Here is an 18,725-nt window from a genome sequence, read left to right on the forward strand (position 1 = left end):
ACGGGGGCTGCCTCCTCCCTGAGGTCTCAAAGCCCCATGGACCAGCCCCGGTACACAGCACGCCTCGCCAAGCCCTCCAGAAGCCTCATCTCAGGGAGAGGCAACCCCTGACCTGCCTCCAGGCCCTCAAAATTCTATTCCTGAATCACATCCTACTAAGTGGGCTCCAGGTTTGGACCACATTAATAAACTCTGGAGGGCACGAATAGTACTACTGAACTCAAGTCAGTGACGGCAATTTTTTGAAGGGATTGAGTGTCCTTAGAGCCAAGAACTATCAAAATGCAGATAAAATTAATTTAAAATTCACTTTCAATTCACAAAGAGAACTTTTGAGTCATTTTAAAAGGAGGGAAGAGGGTCTCGGGACAAGGATAATAAATTGCAAAAAGCAGTAACAACAAAAACCTGGTTGCTTGATAATGAAAAAATTAATCATTTAAAGAACTCAAGCCTCTGAGCTTGGTTTGGTCCTGAAGGTACAAGAAGAAGTCGTTTGTTCTAGGTAAAAGCCTTATTATATCCTAATTAAGCAGTCCTTATAGCTTCATTCAGCAATCACCAGAAGTGTAAGGGCAGAATGACATTTACTATGAACGAAAGCATTCACTTGAGCGTACCACATCTTAAAACATTTGATTACTTTTACTCACTATGTACATACATTCACGCAGCTCACCTTGTTCCAAAAATGAAGAGGGAAATCACGTGATTACATCTCTTGTGGCTCATTTGGTAAAACAGGCTGTTCATCGCTAGGAAATTTTACATATAATAAATGCTCTTATGTTTCAGCTGATATTGAATATTAAATCTGTGATAAAGATACTAGGGTGATAGATTCAAGAGAATTCTGTAAAACAGTGTCTTTATTTCAGCAGCGTCTGGATACAATGGTGAAAATGTTGATTTGCCTATGGCCAAGCAAATATAGATAAAGACTTTAAAATCTGAGAATAGGAAAAGCATGTATCATTTTTTTTCTTAAAGATTGTATACCCACAAAATCATAATAAAATAAGGTAGAAAGGATATCCTTGATAATCATAACATACAATACAACTTGAAAAAACAACTGATGTTGTAAAACAGAATCCATATAATGGTTTAAATTCAGAGAATACAGTTGATGACTGAGGTCCATTGTTCATAGTTCCTAATTTCCTAATTCTTTTGTTTCCTGATATACATGCATGAATACTGGTCTGTACAAATAAAGCGGCATTAGGTATGTTCGCAAGCTGCCAGCACTTTGAATTTAAATGACCTTTGACATACAACAAAACATACCTGTACCTAAGAGAAAAGTGAACTTTGGAAACTACCTTTAACCAAAGGTAAACCTTAGTTTCTTTTTTTCTAGGAAGATAAAGGGAGGCCCAAGCTAAAATAAATCTAATAGAAGCTGCTAAACAGATAGGCCCCTCTATATGGGGCAGGAAGAGAGTGAGGTGGCACCGGCCCTTTAGAATGGAAACCAGGGAGATGTGAGCTACACGCCCAAAGCCAGGATCCTTGATTGCCACGACTGCTTCTCAGAGGGCTGCAGTTCGTACTACAGTTAGAGTAATATTTTCAAAGAATCTTTCTTTCCAGTATTCTTCTCAAATAATGTCCAGTTTTTAACTTTAGAATTGTAATTGTAAACCCTGGTGTTAACCAACTGCTATTTAAGCTATGGTGGTACCAGCGGTGAGCAGCCAGCCCAGCATCAATCGCTTTCCTTAGTGCCGTCTGCTGTGGCCCTTATGACTGGAACTTCACATGGCTTTATAATCACTAAGCTTTGGAGACAATTTCTAAATCAGCTGTTGTAAACTTAGGAACACTCTTGACCCTGGGGTTTTCCTGCTTCCTGACACTGGCAGGGACCAGGTTTCCACTGGCTCTGAGTCTTTACTCTGGCCGCATCTGGACTTCCTGAACTAGTCGTAAATAACCAGCTGAAGCCAAAACAAAGCAGCTAGAAATATGTCATTTTAAGATAGACATGAAATACAACTCAAAAAGCATGAAAACTTATAGATTACCCATGTTGCCATTTACTAGTTTTTAAAGATGTCTCACTGCGGGCAATAGGTGGGCTTTTGTGAAAATCACAGATGTCAATATAACTAAGTAGAATAAAAAAAAAAACCCAGAAAATAGGATTTCTAAGACTCCCTTCAGCCCCATTCCTTCTCTTTCCCTCTAATCCTTCTCCTTTTCTTAACCTGCCTATTTCTACTCCTGGCATCACTACTTTCTGTCACCCAAACGTAAAACTTCAAAGGTAACTCTAGACTCCTCAAGAGAGCCACCCCTCACCCAGCCCTACCACTCTCCCTGGCAGGTGTCTCCAGTTCACCTGCTCTTCCAAAGCCCGCCTCGAGCCTGGTCTACTAATCAGCCTCCGCCGGCCTGTACTCAGCCCACAGGAGCAGCTTCTTGGGGACCAGGCTGCACTGGGTGAGGGATGCCCCCAAGGGCTCACAGTTAGGTTTCTGTGGCTCACTTCCAGTCTGCGAAGTGGGGACAAAGAGAGAATATACCTCAAAATCTCCCATGAGGTGTAAATGGATATAATGTATATAAAATGTGAAGCATCATGCCTGGCACACAGAAAGCCCCCAAAGGATGTTCCCTACTTTTATCACAATTCCGATGTCACTCTTCAGTTTCAAACCTTTAGTGGCTGTTGACTGCCTACAGGATAAAACTCAATTTTCTAGCAGACGTACTACTTACTGTAGCATAAAGAGTACTGACCCAGGTCAAGGCAAAAAGTGAACTCAAATGCTGTCTCCTTATTAGCTGTGTAATCCTGGAAATCATTTTACGTCCCCGAGCCTCAGCTCCCACAGGTACCCAGCAGGGGAGTTAACAGCTGTGCTGGGTTCAATAGTATCTCCCCTCCAACAAAATTCACATCCACCTGGAAACTGTGACTGTGACCTTATTTGGAAACAGGGTCTTTGCACATGTAATTAGTTTAGGTGAGGTTGTACTGCATTAGCATGGGCCCTAAATCCAACGTGATTAGCATCCTTAAAAGAAAAGGAGACAAAGGGACACACAGGGAGAACGCCAGGTGAAGACGGAGGCAGACTGGAGCCAAGAACAGCAAGGAGTGCCGGCAACCACCAGAAGCTGGAAGGAGCCTCCCCTAGAGCCTTTGGAGGGAGTGTGGCCCTGCCGACACCTTCATTTTGGACTTCTAGGCTCCAGAACTGTGTGTGAGAGAATAAATTTCTACTTTTTTTAAGCCACCCGGTTTGTGGTAACTTGTTTCAGCAGTCCTGGCAAACGAATACAACAGCTAATGGTTAATGCTTAAAGACATTTGCCATAGAAAGTGGTTATTCCATGGTCCACACAAAGAAACTGAGGCTGAGAGAAGCTGCTGGTGGGAACTCAGCCCCACGTAGCTGTGGGTCCAGGCTCACAGCCACCCTGCTGCCGTACCCACTCCTGAACAGAAGTAGACACAGTGGATGTGACTGCCCGCGACACTGCTGCTCACATAGCAAACAGTCAAAACTGGGGGCAACAGCTACACAGGCACCAGCTCCCTAACCTGCTGGACCTCCAAGTCAAGGGTCTGCAAACATTTTCTTTAAGGGTCAGATAGTAAATATTTGATGCTTTGCAAGACGAGGCAAAATCGAGGCCTATATAACCATTAAAAATGGAACCTTTAAAAAATGTAAAAGCACCCTTCGCTCAAGTGCTATAAACAAACAGGCACCTGGGTGGGTTGGACCCGCAGGCTGTAGTCTGCAGACCCCTGCTCCAGCTCCAAGCATCTCCACTGATAGCTCCACAGGCCCTAGTGTGCAGGTCATTTTATGCTCCTTCCTGTTCCTTGCCCCACTCCTGTTGGCAAACAGCCCCTTCTGTCTCCTCCTCCCCACTCCCACAGACACTGCCTCAGTTTGGGATTGCACCATGTCTTGCCTGAATCATTGCAAGAACTCCCCATCTTGCCCCACCCTGAGCCACCCTTCACACCTGTCTCCAGGACCTGCGCATCTGAAGTGCAGGCCCGACCACATCAATACCCTTGTCTGATCTTCCATGATGCTCCCCCCATCACCTCCAGCAGCACATCAAAATCACGTGAGGACCTTTCTTAAGAACATCAATGTCTAGGCCACACATTCCTGACATTCAGATTCAACAGATCCAGGGTGGGGCCCATGTACAGCTGCAACCACTCCAAGGCTGACTGTGCGAGGCACCCAGAATTTAATCCTTGATTTTTGTACATATGGTTCCCTCTGCCCAGAATGCCCTTCCCTGCTCTGCCTACCAGGCAAACTTCCAACTGCTTTTCAAAACTCTTCTTAGACTGAGACTGGGAGAAGCCACCCTTGAACTCTCCCGTTCACTCCGCATAGTTAATCATGTCTCCTCTGTCCTACTTTACACCATGGCACGTGCCCACGACTGCATGAGTCACGCTGTACAGTGACAGCTAACTCACCCTGTCAGCCTCCCTCACAGACCTGAGCCCTGGGCTTGCAGCGTATCAGCTTTCATATGCTTATCAAAGCTATCCTAAAGCATTCCCAAGATCAACCATGCATCTCCCATCAATGTTCCCCCAAAAGTCAAAATACAATTATCTTTCAAAGGGAAAACCAGTGCTACCACCCAAACCTCTAACACAAACGACAACAACTCTCCATCCTCTGGATTCCCACGCACTCTTATTATACAGGCACTAAGTGAGATCTACCTCCTATTTCAACTTTCTGCACACACATCCTCCCTCCCTCATGGAACTGCATCTTCCCTGAGGGCAAGTACCTCCTGCTCAGCACCTCAGTACTTTGTGTATCCAAGTCACTCAACAGGGTGAATGCACCCACTCTGGATCATACGCTTCGAATGAAGCAAAAGGGACCCCAGTAAAAGTATTATCATGAAGGCTTACCGAAGAGGAAAGAAGTATAGGATATACAAGTTTAAACATCAGGAATCAATATAAAGTAAAACCTGAGGTACATAATATTAATTTTTCTGGCACATAAAGCATTTTCAAACTTCCTCCCCGCTGCCCCAATGAATTTTGGAAAGTCGTTTCGTAGATACTTAAGTCTAAGACTTTTAAATCGCTCACGTGTTAATGACCTCACCCATAAACCATATCCAGATCCTATCTTTATTTCCTGTACACTTTTAAACCCTGTTATCCATCATCATATAAATTGAAAAACAAAAACATTCTATGAATCACAGAAGAAATCTATTTCAAAATCAACCAAAAAATACTTACAGGAGTGCCTACTTCATTAATTCAACAAGCATTCATTAAGTACTTACTATGCACGCACAAAACGGTGGAACTTCATACCAGAGGAACATAAAAACTCTGACCCCCGAACACTAACCAAGCAATGTATCGTCTCTGGCACACCAGTCAGTGTTCCATCAGCGATGGTGACTTGGAAAAGGGCTGGGATACTCCAAGGAAGAGAACTCGACCTGAGGTTTGACTGTGCATGTGCTGGGTGGGGTAGATGTGGAACAGAACGCAGGAGGCTGTCAGTCTCAAAGCATTACACTCAGGTCCTGATGGCCCATCCCCACCTCTGTGCCACCCACGGCCTTCCTCATCTCAGCTGACGGAAACTCCATTCTCAGTGTTGGTGAAGCCAAAAACCAGAGTCACCCTTGATGACTCCTCTTCCTCTCAGGTGCCACATCTGATCCCTTAGGAAAACCTGCAGATTCTATCTCCAAAACATACCTAGAGCGGGACCCCTCCTCACTGTCTCATCATCTCTCACCTGGATTATTAGATTATTGGCTCCCTGCTCCTACCTTTGACCCCCTCCTCCCCTCCCCCTTCTATTCTCAACACACCAACTGGACTAGGTCTCTTCCAAGGTCTACTGGTACATCATTCCTTCGCTCAACACCTGCAATGGCTCCCTTCTCACTTGAGCTTTTACTCCAAATCCTGACAATGACCTCTAAGGCCCTATAAGCTGAACCTGCTGGGACCTCATCTCCTACTCAGACCCTCTGAGCGCCAAGTACCTGGCCTCCTCCTGCCCGGCCAGCACACACGCATGCCAACGCCTTTGCTCTAGCTGTATCTTCTGCCTGAGAAGCTCTGCCCCATACCTGCCTGGCTAACTCCCTCACCTCCTCCAGGCCTCGGCTGAAATCTCACCTTCTCAGGGAGGCCTCAACGATCACCCTTTTCATTCTGCCTCCTGCCTCCCCATCCCCACTTGAACCGTTCCACTTTAATTTTTTCCCCTAACACATATCATCCTTTGACGTACATTATAATTACTTACTGTGTGTTTTCCCTTGTGGCTCCACCCTGCTAGAATGTAAACGCCACAAGGGCAGTGATCTTTGTTTTGACTACTGATGCAACCCTAGCATCTTTATAGTGCCTGACCTATGATGGGCACTTAAATATTTGTTGAATAAAATCAGGTTTACCTTTCAGAGGCTCCCATGAATAAATCGAATGATGTTAAGCTCCCCTCCGTAACCACTGTCTCCCTACCTGCCAAATAACACATAAAATTTCTTTATCGGAAGAGAAAAGTCACATCACAGTAAGAGATGTAAAGTTCTAAGAAAAGGAGCAGAAATGACGCGGACTAAAACTCGTCCACACTGAAGTTTAACCAAGCTACAAATCCAAGAGCAACAATGCAAGGCTGGTTCTACTTCCGGAGAGGAGACAGTACTAGAACTCAAAGCGAAGTACAGTTTGTAGGAGGGGAAAAGCCCGTCACACCTTCTCTCTTTGGTGGCCCTATTAATTACAACCTCATTGGGGTCGGAGGGAAGCTGCTCCAGCACCCAGCTCGCCTCAGCTTCGGAACACCTAGGAGCTCTCGCCCGCAGGCAAGAGGCCACATAGTCATCACTTTCACATCCGCAGCACCTGGCAGGGCAAGCCCTGCATGCATGTTTGCTGATCCAAACTAAACGTGCATGACTCTTCTTTCACGTCAACTGATAAAGGATTTTCACACTCCTAGATTACACAGTCACGTAAGCAAATAGAACGCTACTGAAACTAGCCTGAAACAACGTCGAAATGTTCATCATATACTTAGGAGTATTTTATTTTCAATGTAGGAACGGTGCTATTAAAGTCAAACAACAAAACGATACCTAGGAAATCATGAACCTCACATTTACAGATGAGGGAACTGAAGCTCAGAAATGCCAGTGCTTTGTGCAAGGCCACAAGTAATTTGGAGGAGGAGAGGGACTGGTGACAGCAAACTGGTGACCCCACTAACACTGACGTTTATTCCTCCGTTACCATTTCTTCTGGTGTGCAATACAGGACAGCTGAGTTAAAATACAACGCTCAACTGCTATACCGATGCCCCCTTGGCGTTTCATACTTTTGCCTGCAATTCTGGTGGTAAAAGGCCACCAAGAGGGATGATAAGATCCCTGGAATTGCCTTTTAAGGGAGAGTACCTCCCATTTTAAAGGTCCCGTTTTACTTTGCAAAAAAAAAAAAATCAAGGATTTAAGTGAGCAGCTACTAAGAACCATAACATTTGATCCTCATGATGATCTTATGAGGAAGTGTTCCCACTCTGGCAATGCGAAAACAAGGCTTACAGAGGTTAAAACAGTCTGCCCAAAGCTTCCCTCACATCACACACTGGTCGCCCAGATGCCAGGCTGGCCCACAGTGGTGAGACTCTGCCTGTGGGACTCTAGAGCCGACTCAGCTCCCTGTCAGACCTGGGCCAGCCCCGTCTCCTCTGTGTAGGCCCGGGGGCTCTCAGCAACCTGGCACACAGCTTCTCTGCCACTAGTCAAAAAACTCCTTGAGGGGACTTCCTGGTGGTCCAGTGGTTAAGACTCCGCGCTTCCACTGCAGGGGACACGGGTTCGATCCCTGGTCGGGGAACTAAGCTCCCGCATGCCGCTTGGCACGGCCAAGAAATAAAATTTAAAACAAACAAACAAACAAACAAAATTCATGAGGATCAGAGTCCTGTCTGTCCCTCCTGCAGACACGAATCGAGTCTGTGCTCTGTAAACGTGGGATGACAGACAGTACAGGTCTTCCGGGCCCAGTCTCTCTAAACAGAGCTAAGCATTATTGTGCTGTTTGTGTGTGTGTGTGTGTGTGATCATCATAAATTGATGGCAAATCAAATCTAACTTGATATTACACTTTGGTTTTAAAACACTTTGAGAGACAATACAGAAGATTTTTATTCAGCCTGAAAAGAGGGAATGTAGTTTAAGAAAAGTGTCATGTTTGTATCGGTTGTTTGCGTTCCGCACAGTCTTTGGAAATCCAAAGATGACCAGACAGGAGCTTGTGAGGAGGATACTTCTGAATAAAGAGGAAAGTCCAGCTGAGTCCCAGAGTCCTCAGAAGACCTGAGTGGGAGTGTGGGTCCCCGCCTCCTTTGGGCTCTGTGGTGCCCAGCCTAACAGACTGGGTTTCCCGGTGTGATTCTCACGAGGGCTTCGTGGCTCCAAAAAGAAGTCAGAGAAACCAATGACAGGGTGATGTGAGCAGTATCCCCACCTAGATCGTGACCAAGACTGTTGGTGGCCAGTCATGCTGACGTTTCAACCAAGGAATTCAGTCATCTATAACAAAAGCCCCAAAGGTAACCTCGTCTTCACTAAGAAAATACAGTTGGGCCAAAGATTAAGGCCTGGAACTGAAGTTTCTTTAAAAAATAGCTGGGGATGGAGGGGAGAGGAGAAATGGGTGCAGTTAAGACGGGGCTAAAGCAAAAAAGATGAATGACCTCGGTTTCTAGCCGAGGTTTCAAAATAAGGATGAGCTTGTAAACAGCCCGCGTATTAGACCTTTTCTCTGTATTACTGGCACCACCCTCTCAGGGCTATTTTTAGCTACAGGAGAAAGGGGAGCAGAGAGGGAAGGGCTCACGGTGGCCCAGCCTCACCTCGTGTGCCCTGCCGGGACTCCGGCTATCTTTAATTAATGTCTGAGGGACATAAGACCGACCCTCCCTGTGCTGAAAGGAAGCACAATGGTGAAATTCTACCCCACAAGACTGATAGGCCCACTACTGGTGTACCATTCCTGAGGTCCCGGGGCTGTTTTCTGTTCAAAAGAAGGCTCCATCTGGAACGTTTACAGAGGGCAGTGAAGTAGACCCTGCCTGCATGTTTAATTTACAAGTACAGAAAACAGGACTGCCTTGTTTATTTATCTAGCTCTGCATCCTCGCTTCACACACTAAGACTACATTTTACCAACCAATCACTTTTACACGATTTTATACCTTTTCTCTGGAATACAATTTCCCTTTAAGTGACTCCCTCTGGCTATCTAGTCCAGATTCATAAACAAAGATGAAACCAACATTTCTCATCATCTAACGTTACAGCCTTTCCCTTTCGCAATATTCCCCAAGAGATAAGCCTAAAGCTTTTAAACCACCACAACTCGCTGCCATTCAGATTAAGCTTCATTAAATATTAGAGGTAAATCGTATCTTTGGAAACAGAATTGAATATGCTAGGAAACTGACAGTGAAATATATTCTATGTACCACGCCAAACTCAGCAAGGTCGGCATTATACAGGCATACTGCAGGCAGGGGCGATAAAGAGGGAAAGGATAAAAGGCTGCCATTTCAAGAAAAGACAATCAAGACCACAGGGTTACAAAGCTCACTGATGGACCTGTGCAGACTGGTTAGTCAGCGATCAATGAACTGCCCATGAACAAAGATTTAAGGGACTCCTGTGAAGACAAAGCAAAATATGAAGAAAATTCAAACAGGTTCTGAATTCCACCTACTGTACTTCAAACTACATACTCTTCTTCCCATACTCAACTCCATTAACCGAAATAGGTCTGTTTATCTAAGACTTCATCAGCTGATGAAAAAATCAGAATTCTAACCATTCCCTTTTCACTGAAGGAAACACAAGGCTCTCTTCACTTTTGCAGAAAGTACTTATACTAAAACCATTATTAAGTTTAAGTGATGGTTTCGGTACTAAGTAGAGTCAGAAAACCCCAGTCCACCACATTTGAGAGTATTTGAGTTTTCCACCCTCTTTCTGGAGCTGGTTCCTCACCAGCCTCAGATGTCCATCCTGAGACCAGTTGCATTTTCTTAATGGGACATGAAGGCAGGCTGCAAAGCAGGTGGACGTCCTCCCACTGCAGAAATATTACTCACTGGTTGAGTGCCTGGGCAGTTCTGTAGAGAGGGATCTAGCAGGACCTGTTTCCCCTCCCATTTTTTATCACCTAAGCCTATATGGAGAGGAGATGCCAGGCGATGACCAAGAAAAAAGCAAACTATCGGGAAAGTATGTGAAAAGATCATCAGTTTGCCGGGGAAACTTATGACAGGACTTACAGTTAAACTATGGCCAACGGTCCAGCTCGGCACTCTCCAATTAGAACCTGCAGCGGGAAGGAAATATTCCTCACCTCTGTTGTCCAATGTGGTAGCCGCTAGCTATAAAACACTTGAAATATAGCTAGTGGGACTAAGGAACTGAACTTTATTTTATTTTAACTAACTTAAATAGTCCCACGTGGCTTGCAGACCCAGCATGGAACAGCACAGGTTCAGAACGCTAGGAAAGCTGGCTGATGGCAGCAGTCTCCTGGGTAAGAAAAAGGCTCAGAGGAGCCTAATGTTCCTGTCCTTTCCCCCAGAATTAAGGGGGGGGGGGAAACTAATTAACTCCCCTTTTTAACTGCTTTAGTAATTAAAAAGCACTTTCTAATCATATTCTGACAACTGAATGTGGGTCTCTTAATATATGATTAGAACATGTAAAATGTAAAAGTGGTGAAACTGCTTTTCTCTTACTGTAAACAATGAAGACTTAAGACTTGAAATAACTATTTTCAATTTTTAAATTTCTCCCAAGTTGAAATATAAACTTTGGACCAAGTACTTACAACAAAAGATTGTATACGCTGCTTAAAGATTTTCACTTTTTTTTTTTTTTTTGGCTCTCCTCTCAAAAGTCACAGTAAGGCCTCTGATATGATTACACTTTGAGGCCTTGGAGGAAAAAACAACTTGCAAACAAAATCCCCAAGTGCTCAGACTAAGAAAGATTCATTCCAACAGCAATTGTGTAGAGGTGGTGGCGGGGGGCGGGGGGGTGGGGGGAGGTGTTTGAGCCGCTCTTTACAACAACGTGAACATCCAGAACATGTTCAAAAAGCTTTAGCCTGGCTAAAGCTCATCTGCGTTCCTAAAAATGGCCAGCACCAGCATCCTTGATAAACGCTGGCTGTAAACAAATGCTTTTAGCCTTATGTACTGCACACTATAGCTTTAAATGGCAGTACATTCTAAAGACACGTCATCTAGGGACACAGGTTCCCTGTACGTTACACACCAAGGCTACAGCAGAAACAAACTACGTTGTATACCAACTGGTGTTCTTTCCGAAGTTCCTGAAGATTATGTTTAGTGCCCTTGAATTGTTTAAACAACGTAAAAATGGTACTGGTTTTAATGAAGGAAGTTTCTCAAATCCCAGCAGGAAACAATTTTAGTTCTAGGGTTAAAAAAATAAACTATGTACACGGTTTAACAGGCTACATATAAACTCAAAATCGACCTTCGAGCAAACATCACACCTTTTCTAATAAATAATTTCAACGGCAGAGCACCTGACAAGACTGAGTGTGTGGTCTGATGACAGTCAAACCAGCGAATGGATGGATGAAACCCTGTAGTAGCCAGTCACCCGCGTGTGGCTGCAGGAGTCTGTCCTGGCTCCACCCCTTGAACTATTTACCAAGAATTTGCATAAACTTACAGAAACAGTTAAAAAGGCGGCCAGCATTGATGTAACACAATGGGATTTAAATATAAGGTCCTACATTAAAGGCTCAAAGAGCCAGTGGCAACAGCACCATCCAAAACGTCAAGGATTCACAGCAATTTATGCAAAAAAGCATAAGGAATGTAGATGCAGGTTCAATGCAGGTCAAAAGCGATATGGCTGCTCAAATAGCTAATTCAACCTTACACTGCACTTAAAACATGTAAATTGCGAAGAAAGTTACTGTTCTCTACTAAGACTAGTACTGCAGATGTTTGGGGTGCATTTTATCAGGGGCAACGCCAAGATCAACGTGTCTGAAGGACCCCCCCTTTGGTAAGTTAGAAGACTGTCACATACTTGGAAGGGGAAGGACTGCAGCAGAGGGGAAGGAAGCTGCTGTCCCCAAAGGTCTGAAGGGCTGACATGTTGGTGAGGAATAGACTTATTTTGTGTGGTTCCAGGGAACAGAAAGAGAATCAAGAGAGGCAAATTTTAGTTCAATACCAGGAAGAATAGGTCAAAGATCAGGGCTGTTCATAAGGGGACTGGCCCACATGGCAGGGCAGCGAGCATCTCATTACTGAAGGCCAGACCTGGTGGCCCAAGGTTTCCACCACCTCAGGAAGGTAGTTAGGTGACTCCCTCTTCCCTCTCCACACTGAACAGAAGACATTCACAGGCAAGGCTGCCTCCCTAACTCCACCCCCTCCCCATTCTCCCTCACTCGAGGCATGCTATCAGAAGTTGGTGACTAACGTTGACAGGAATTACTAATTTATTTATTGCAGATTGTAAAAAAACAATCTGCAAACTTTAGTGCTTTAACAGTAGTTAGGGACTCTAAGAACTACTAACGAAACGAGCTCTGACAGGCAGCTAGGCAGCTAACTCACTGGGATACTAGAAGCACTGACAGGCAGCTAGGCAGCTAACTCACTGGGATACTAGAAGCACTGCTCTCCGACACAGTCCTCAGAGATGCTATACATTCTACATAGCTTCCCTGCATCATTCTCCTAAATAATACTCTTAATTTCAGTCTGTTAATAGACTCCAAACTCAAAATGACCGAACCTAAAGAGATTAATTTTCTTAAAACTTCCTGAAATTAGAGTGAGTCTTTTACCTCATTTTACAAAGGTTGCAAGCAAGAAGCCTGTGCAGGAAATTCCTAAGCTTCCCCAGCTAGTACCTCAGAGAACTGACCCTGATGTCTACCAGCGCAGTGACTGAGTGGTGTGCAGAGCGAAAGCAGGACTTACCTTTGTTTGCAGATATCCATTCTCCCCCCCTTATTTCCACACTTCCGGAAACCCACGACTAAGTGACACTGCCAGTGTCCAAACGGATGCCTAACCATGGTTTGGGTCCCCTTCTAATTCTACCCTAGACACAAGATTACAGATCCCAGAAACTCATTACCCAACTATTCAAACTCTAAAATGACAGTACTGTCATCAAAAGTACCCTCAGAAACTCCTCTGAGGAGTATCGGCGCCCTGTCTGCAAATATTTTAAGGAGGAAGCTACCGGCCCACAATCCGCCCTACGCTCAGGGCACCGCCGCTTGGCTGTCCACATCCCTGCTGTATTCCCGACCTGTGGGATATTAATCTGAAACAGACGATGATAGTTCTGTCAAAGGCACCCTTTCAGCCTGAACAACACATTCCACACCACCTGCTCTAAAGGCCAGGCTTTACCTTTCTGAACGTGGATGATGTCGGGGAAGTTGGCCAGGTGCCCCTGATACAGCGCTAACAGGTCCATGACGGGGTCCAGGTCCTGCCTGGGCTGCTCGGCAAAGAGCTCGCCGATGGCGTCGTAGGCATCTCCGGTGAAGGCGATGGCCTGGTTCAGGCCGGCCGAGAAGGCCTGCTGGTCCAGCTCAAAGGCCTGGCTGAGGCCGCGGAAGGACTGGCCCACCTTCTGATACTCCTTCTTGAAGCCCGTCACCTGCTTGCGCGCGAATTCATTGGCCGTGTGGTTGAGCTGCAGCGCGCTGTCGTCCATCTTCTTGGTGAAGCACTTGAAGCCGTCGATCTTGCTCTCCACCTCCTGCAGGTCGAGGGCGGCGGCGGGGGGTGTGCTCAGGGTCAGGAAGAAGTTGGCGCCCACCATCTCATCCTTCTCGGCCTTCCTCTTGCCCTGTTTCCAGGCCTTCTCGTCGGTGCTGCTGGGGCAGGTCAGGAAGTGCTGGAAGACGTCGCACTGTGCCAGCACCGGGTGGCTGGCCATGTGGTTCATCCACCAGATCAGGCCCTTCCTGCGCTTGGAGATGAAGTCCTCCTCGAAGCGGCCGGTGGCCTGCTTCTCGGGCAGGTGGGGCACGGAGATGACGGGGAACTTCTCGGCCAGGCGCGCATACAGCCAGTCGAAGTGCTTGTAGCGCCGGTGCACTGGCACCTGCGTGTGCGTGGGCACCAGCTTGTAGGAGATGTAGCTCTTCATGCCCTTGAACTTGGTCTGCTTGGTGGGGTCGTCGATGGTACACTGGAAGGGGTAGGGGTTCTCCTGCCACTCGGGGCCGTAGGGCCCCAGCACCACGCACAGCTTGTCCCCGTCCTTCACGAAACCCGACGCCTCGCCCAGCACGAAGGCCTCCCCGCCCGACTTGACGAAGGTGGAGAAGCGGTTGAGGTTGCGGCTCACGGTGGCCGAGCTCTTGGCCCCCGATGGGTGGTGCTGCGGGGGCGCCGAGCCGCCGCGGGAGCCCAGCGACAAGTCGGAGCGCGTGGACAGGCGGTAGCGGCCCGCAGCGCCGACGCCCCCCGACGACGAGCCGTCGAGGTCCGGGTACGCGCCGCTGCCCAGCACGCCCGGCTCGTCAGCCACCGTGGAGCTGTCGTCCCACTCGTCGTCCCAGTCATCGTCGCTGCCCTGGCTGGCCTGGTAGCCACCGCCGTAGAGCTGCTGCGGCGACGGCTGCAGGGCACCCCCGCCATACGAGAAGCCAGCGCCCGGCGGCTGGAAGGTGCTCGGCGGCGGCGCCTGCTGCGGTTGCAGCAGCGGCTGGAAGGCGTCGGGCGGCGGCTTGAAGGAGGCGGGCGGCGCGGCGGGCAGGGGCTCGAAACCGCCGGGTGGCACGTTGGCGTAGCGGGCCGGGGCGCCCGGGCCGCTGTCGCCCGCCGGGCCGGGCTCGGGGGCTCGGATCACCTGCACGTACGAGGCCGGGAAGAGGCCGCGGTCCCCGCGGCTGTTGATCCCCTCGAGCCAACCCTCGATGTCCTGCTCGCTGCACAGGCTCAGCACCTCGTGCTCCCGCAGCGAGATCTCGCCCGGGTTCTCCGACCTGAAGTCGTACAGCGCCCGGGCGCGCAGCGCCATGGTCCCGGCGCCCCGGAGGGCTGCCCCCGACTCCTGGCGCCCCGAGCCTGGTGCCCGCCCGAGGGGGCCGCAGTGGTGCCCGCGCCCTGGCGCGCGGAGAGGAGCCCCGAAGGCGGCGCACACTCCGGTGCCCCTGCCCGCCGGTCGCGCCCTCCGCGCCCTCCGCGCCGCTCGGCTTGTAGCGCCGACTGCCGCGCTGGGCGGCCGCCGCGGCCGGTTGGGGGCGGGGCCCGCGGCCTCCCACGTCCCCAGCTACGCTAATCCACGGCCGAGAGCCGCGCGCCAGGCGAGAGCAAGCGATGGCCGAGCCGCCGCGCCCGCCCCCGGGTCCGACTCCGTGGCTGCCACCGCCGCCTTGTGGCCAGTGACGCGCAGTGAGGCTCAGAGGTGAGAGCTGAGGGTGAAGGTTTCTATTCAGGAGTGAATTGTCTGAGACTTTTTTAGGCTTTTAAGTTAAAAAACGTGTCCTAGAAAGTAAGTAAATGTTTGCATTGCTGATAAGCGTTCCCACTCTGAGCGCTCATTGAATACTCGTACAATAACTTAACCCATGCTTCTGTTAAAGGATTTTCAATGAATATTAGCGATTGCGCTAAGAAGAGAGACAGGATGCCTGTGGAGAAGCTCCCTTTCATCTTCTCCCCACTGGAGGCTTTTGGTCAAAAAGGCAGAATGACAAGAGCAAAGTAAGGAAAGGCGCTGTGTTTGACCAATTAAGAGGCTAAGGGTGGTGTGGGGAAGGAGGCACTGGAGAGTTTACACTAAAAGAAGTGTGCAGAGAGAAGTGTGCATTTTGCATGCGTCCCTTCCCCTCCCTAAGACGCGTGAATGAGACCTTAAGCTTCCGCGCCAGGCTGCTGGGTTCAGTCGGCCTCCTGATAATATCTATCTGTAAGACCTTGAGCAAGTTACTTATTGGACTCCTAGGTTTGTTGTGGGGATTTGATAATCATGTAATCCCTATTTATAGATGAGGAAAATGAAACAGAGCTTAATATATGACTAGCATTATTCGTGGTAAGCACAGTTTAAGTGTTTGCTGCTGCTGTTGCTGCTGTTACTGTTATTTTGGAAAGCAAAACCTCTGTCCTCCTTCATGAAGATAATGGGCGTCCTAAATTACAATCTTGGGGTATATGCCCCAGGAAGGGTACCAGTGTTCACACCCCTGCTCCTAGTCTGAGATCAGTGACCATCCCTCTCCATTCATCTCTGTCTCACTATATTTATATTATTTTTAAGATAAATAGATTAAAAAAATCACTTCCTGAAACATTAATCAACTCCAGTCTGCCTTGTTACACATCTTCTGTTCCTTCAGTGTATAAGTTGCCTAAAGCTTTTTCTTCTCAGAATCCCCTTATTGTCTAGCCTAATTATTCTTTTGAAGACACCTCTGATTGGGTGTTAGCATTCATATGTCATTAATTTCATCCTGTCCTCTGACCCTTTTCAAGCAAATCTGGGAAACAAGCCAGAAGAGTATACAATTATTTTAAGAGCTGTGGTATTCTAAGCATTCTGCACAAAACCACCAACCCAGTATACCAGAATCACTCCCATAGTGTTTAACCCTAATGCAAAACCTTAATTCAATGCAGTAAGCAAATTCTGAATTACACCATTTGTAGCTGAAAATTCTGGGTTAGGACAATTCTCACAGTAAGTAACAGAGGTCATTGAATTTCGGCATCAACAATTCATGTGGTCAGAAACATGAAGTCAACATTTATGAAACATCTAGAATACAATTTATTGTACTTAGTAACTTCTGAGAAGCTAATCTAGAATATTTAACGTAAATACATTTAGTTTCATCCTTACTATTCATCTGGTAGTTACTCCTTAGGTTAAAGAGTTAAAGTAGCAGGAAACTTGCAACGCTTCAGGCTTTCAAATACAGAGGGAGACTGAAAATCCATTTTGGGTGTGAAAATTCCAGGAGTTTGAGAGTATGGCATTTACAGACAGGTTGGGCTGCTCTGTAGAGCAGTGGTTGAGGAAACGTTGGGATTCGGAGGTTGTTTGCAGCACCAGTGCACGAGCAAATGCTTGGGGTTCATGAAGAACAGGGACATGGTACCTGGCCCTGTGGCACCCTAATGGCAGGAAAGACCCTACCACTTAAGGGTCTTGGATATCTAGAAAATATACTCCAGTATTAGAAACTTAAAACTGTTCCCTCAGGGCTTCCCTGGTGGCGCAGTGGCTGAGAATCTGCCTGCCAATGCAGGGAACACGGGTTCGAGCCCTGGTCTGGGAAGATCCCACATGCCGCGGAGCGGCTGGGCCCGTGAGCCACAATTGCTGAGCCTGCGCGTCTGGAGCCTGTGCTCCGCAACAAGAGAGGCCGCGATAGTGAGAGGCCCGCGCACCGCGATGAATAGTGGCCCCCGCTCGCTGCAACTAGAGAAAGCCCTCGCACAGAAACGAAGACCCAACACAGCCATAAATAAATAAATAAATAAAATTAAAAAAAAAAATCCTTATGTGATTTATAAAAAACAAAAACAAAAAAACTGTTCACTCAGGGAAGTAGATACAGTAATACATTTTTTTTTAATTTTTTAATTTATTTATTTATTTATTTTTAATAAATTTATTTATTTAGTTTTGGCTGTGTTGGGTCTTCGTTTCTGTGCGAGGGCTTTCTCTAGTTGCGGCAAGCGGGGGCCACTCTTCATTGCAGTGCGCGGGCCACTCACTATCGCGGTCTCTCTTGTTGCAGAGCACAGGCTCCAGACGCGCAGGCTCAGTAGTTGTGGCTCACGGGCCTAGTTGCTCTGCAGCATGTGGGATCTTCCCAGACCAGGGCTCGAACCCGTGTCCCCTGCATTGGCAGGCAGATTCTCAACCACTGCGCCACCAGGGAAGCCCCAGTAATACATTTTTAAAAGATTTCTCTAGAAAATGGAGCATATTATTCATAATTCAATTTACAGAATCATCATTATAGCCATCAACTATTTCTATTTCATTACACTTTTATAAAGACAAGTCATTAGGGGACACTAAATGTCTCCAAACAGCTGCATTTTCACACTTCTTTCCTTGGCCCGAGAGGTGGCCAGGCCCCTGCCTCTCTTTCCATCCCTCTCTTCCACTTGAGAGAAACCACAGTGGTTTCTTTGCTATTTCTGGAACAAGCCAAGCATGCCTTTCATTTTTTTTTTTTTTTAGTAGACTTTGTTTTTTTTTTAGAGCAGTATTAGGTTCATAGCAAACTGAGGAGAAAGTACAGAGATTTTCCATATGCTCCCTCCCCGCCACACACACAGCCTCTGCATGGACACATCATTATCACCCGAAGTCCATAGCTTATGTTAGGATTCACTCAGTGTTGTACATTCTTTGGGTTTGGACAAATGTATAATGACATGTAGCTACCATTATATTATCATGCAGAATAGTTTCACTGCCCTAAAACTCCTCTGTCTATTAATCCCTCCCTCCCTCCCTCCTAACCCCTGGCAAACACTGATATCTTTTCTATCTCCAAAGTTTTGCCTTTTCCAGAATGTCATGTAGTTGGAAGCATACTATGTAGCCTTTTCATATTGGCTTCTTTCATTCAGTAATATGCATTTAAGATTCCTCCATGTCTTTTCATGGCC

General features: G+C 47.1%; 2 protein-coding genes across 8 annotated transcripts in view; one reads left to right on the plus strand and one right to left on the minus strand.

Annotated features, from left to right (window-relative positions):
• SNX18 (sorting nexin 18) overlaps window positions 1-15,249 on the minus strand; it is an 81,179-nt gene extending 65,930 nt beyond the window's left edge. For 5 of the 7 annotated variants that reach the window (XR_014261957.1, XM_082455887.1, XM_082455886.1 and 2 more), the window contains exon 1: window positions 13,488-15,249. Coding sequence is in view for 4 of the 7 variants with exons in the window: in XM_082455887.1 (XP_082312013.1) it covers window positions 13,488-15,111 (1,624 nt within the window). In the remaining 3 variants the exon portion in view is untranslated. Of the gene's footprint in view, window positions 1-679; window positions 915-13,487 lie in introns of all 7 variants that reach the window. The other 2 variants (XR_014261956.1, XR_014261958.1) reach the window with 1 other exon arrangement.
• Window positions 15,250-15,395: 146 nt separating this feature from the next.
• Window positions 15,396-18,725, plus strand: part of LOC309657924 (uncharacterized protein) — a 73,094-nt gene continuing 69,764 nt past the window's right edge. The window contains exon 1 of the mRNA XM_082455964.1: window positions 15,396-15,438. Coding sequence (XP_082312090.1) covers window positions 15,411-15,438 — 28 coding nt within the window. The 5' untranslated portion in view covers window positions 15,396-15,410. The remainder of the gene's footprint in view (window positions 15,439-18,725) is intronic.

This window comes from Balaenoptera physalus (assembly GCF_965194825.1).
Source record: "Balaenoptera physalus genome assembly, chromosome: 3".
Taxonomy (NCBI): Eukaryota; Metazoa; Chordata; class Mammalia; order Artiodactyla; family Balaenopteridae; genus Balaenoptera; species Balaenoptera physalus.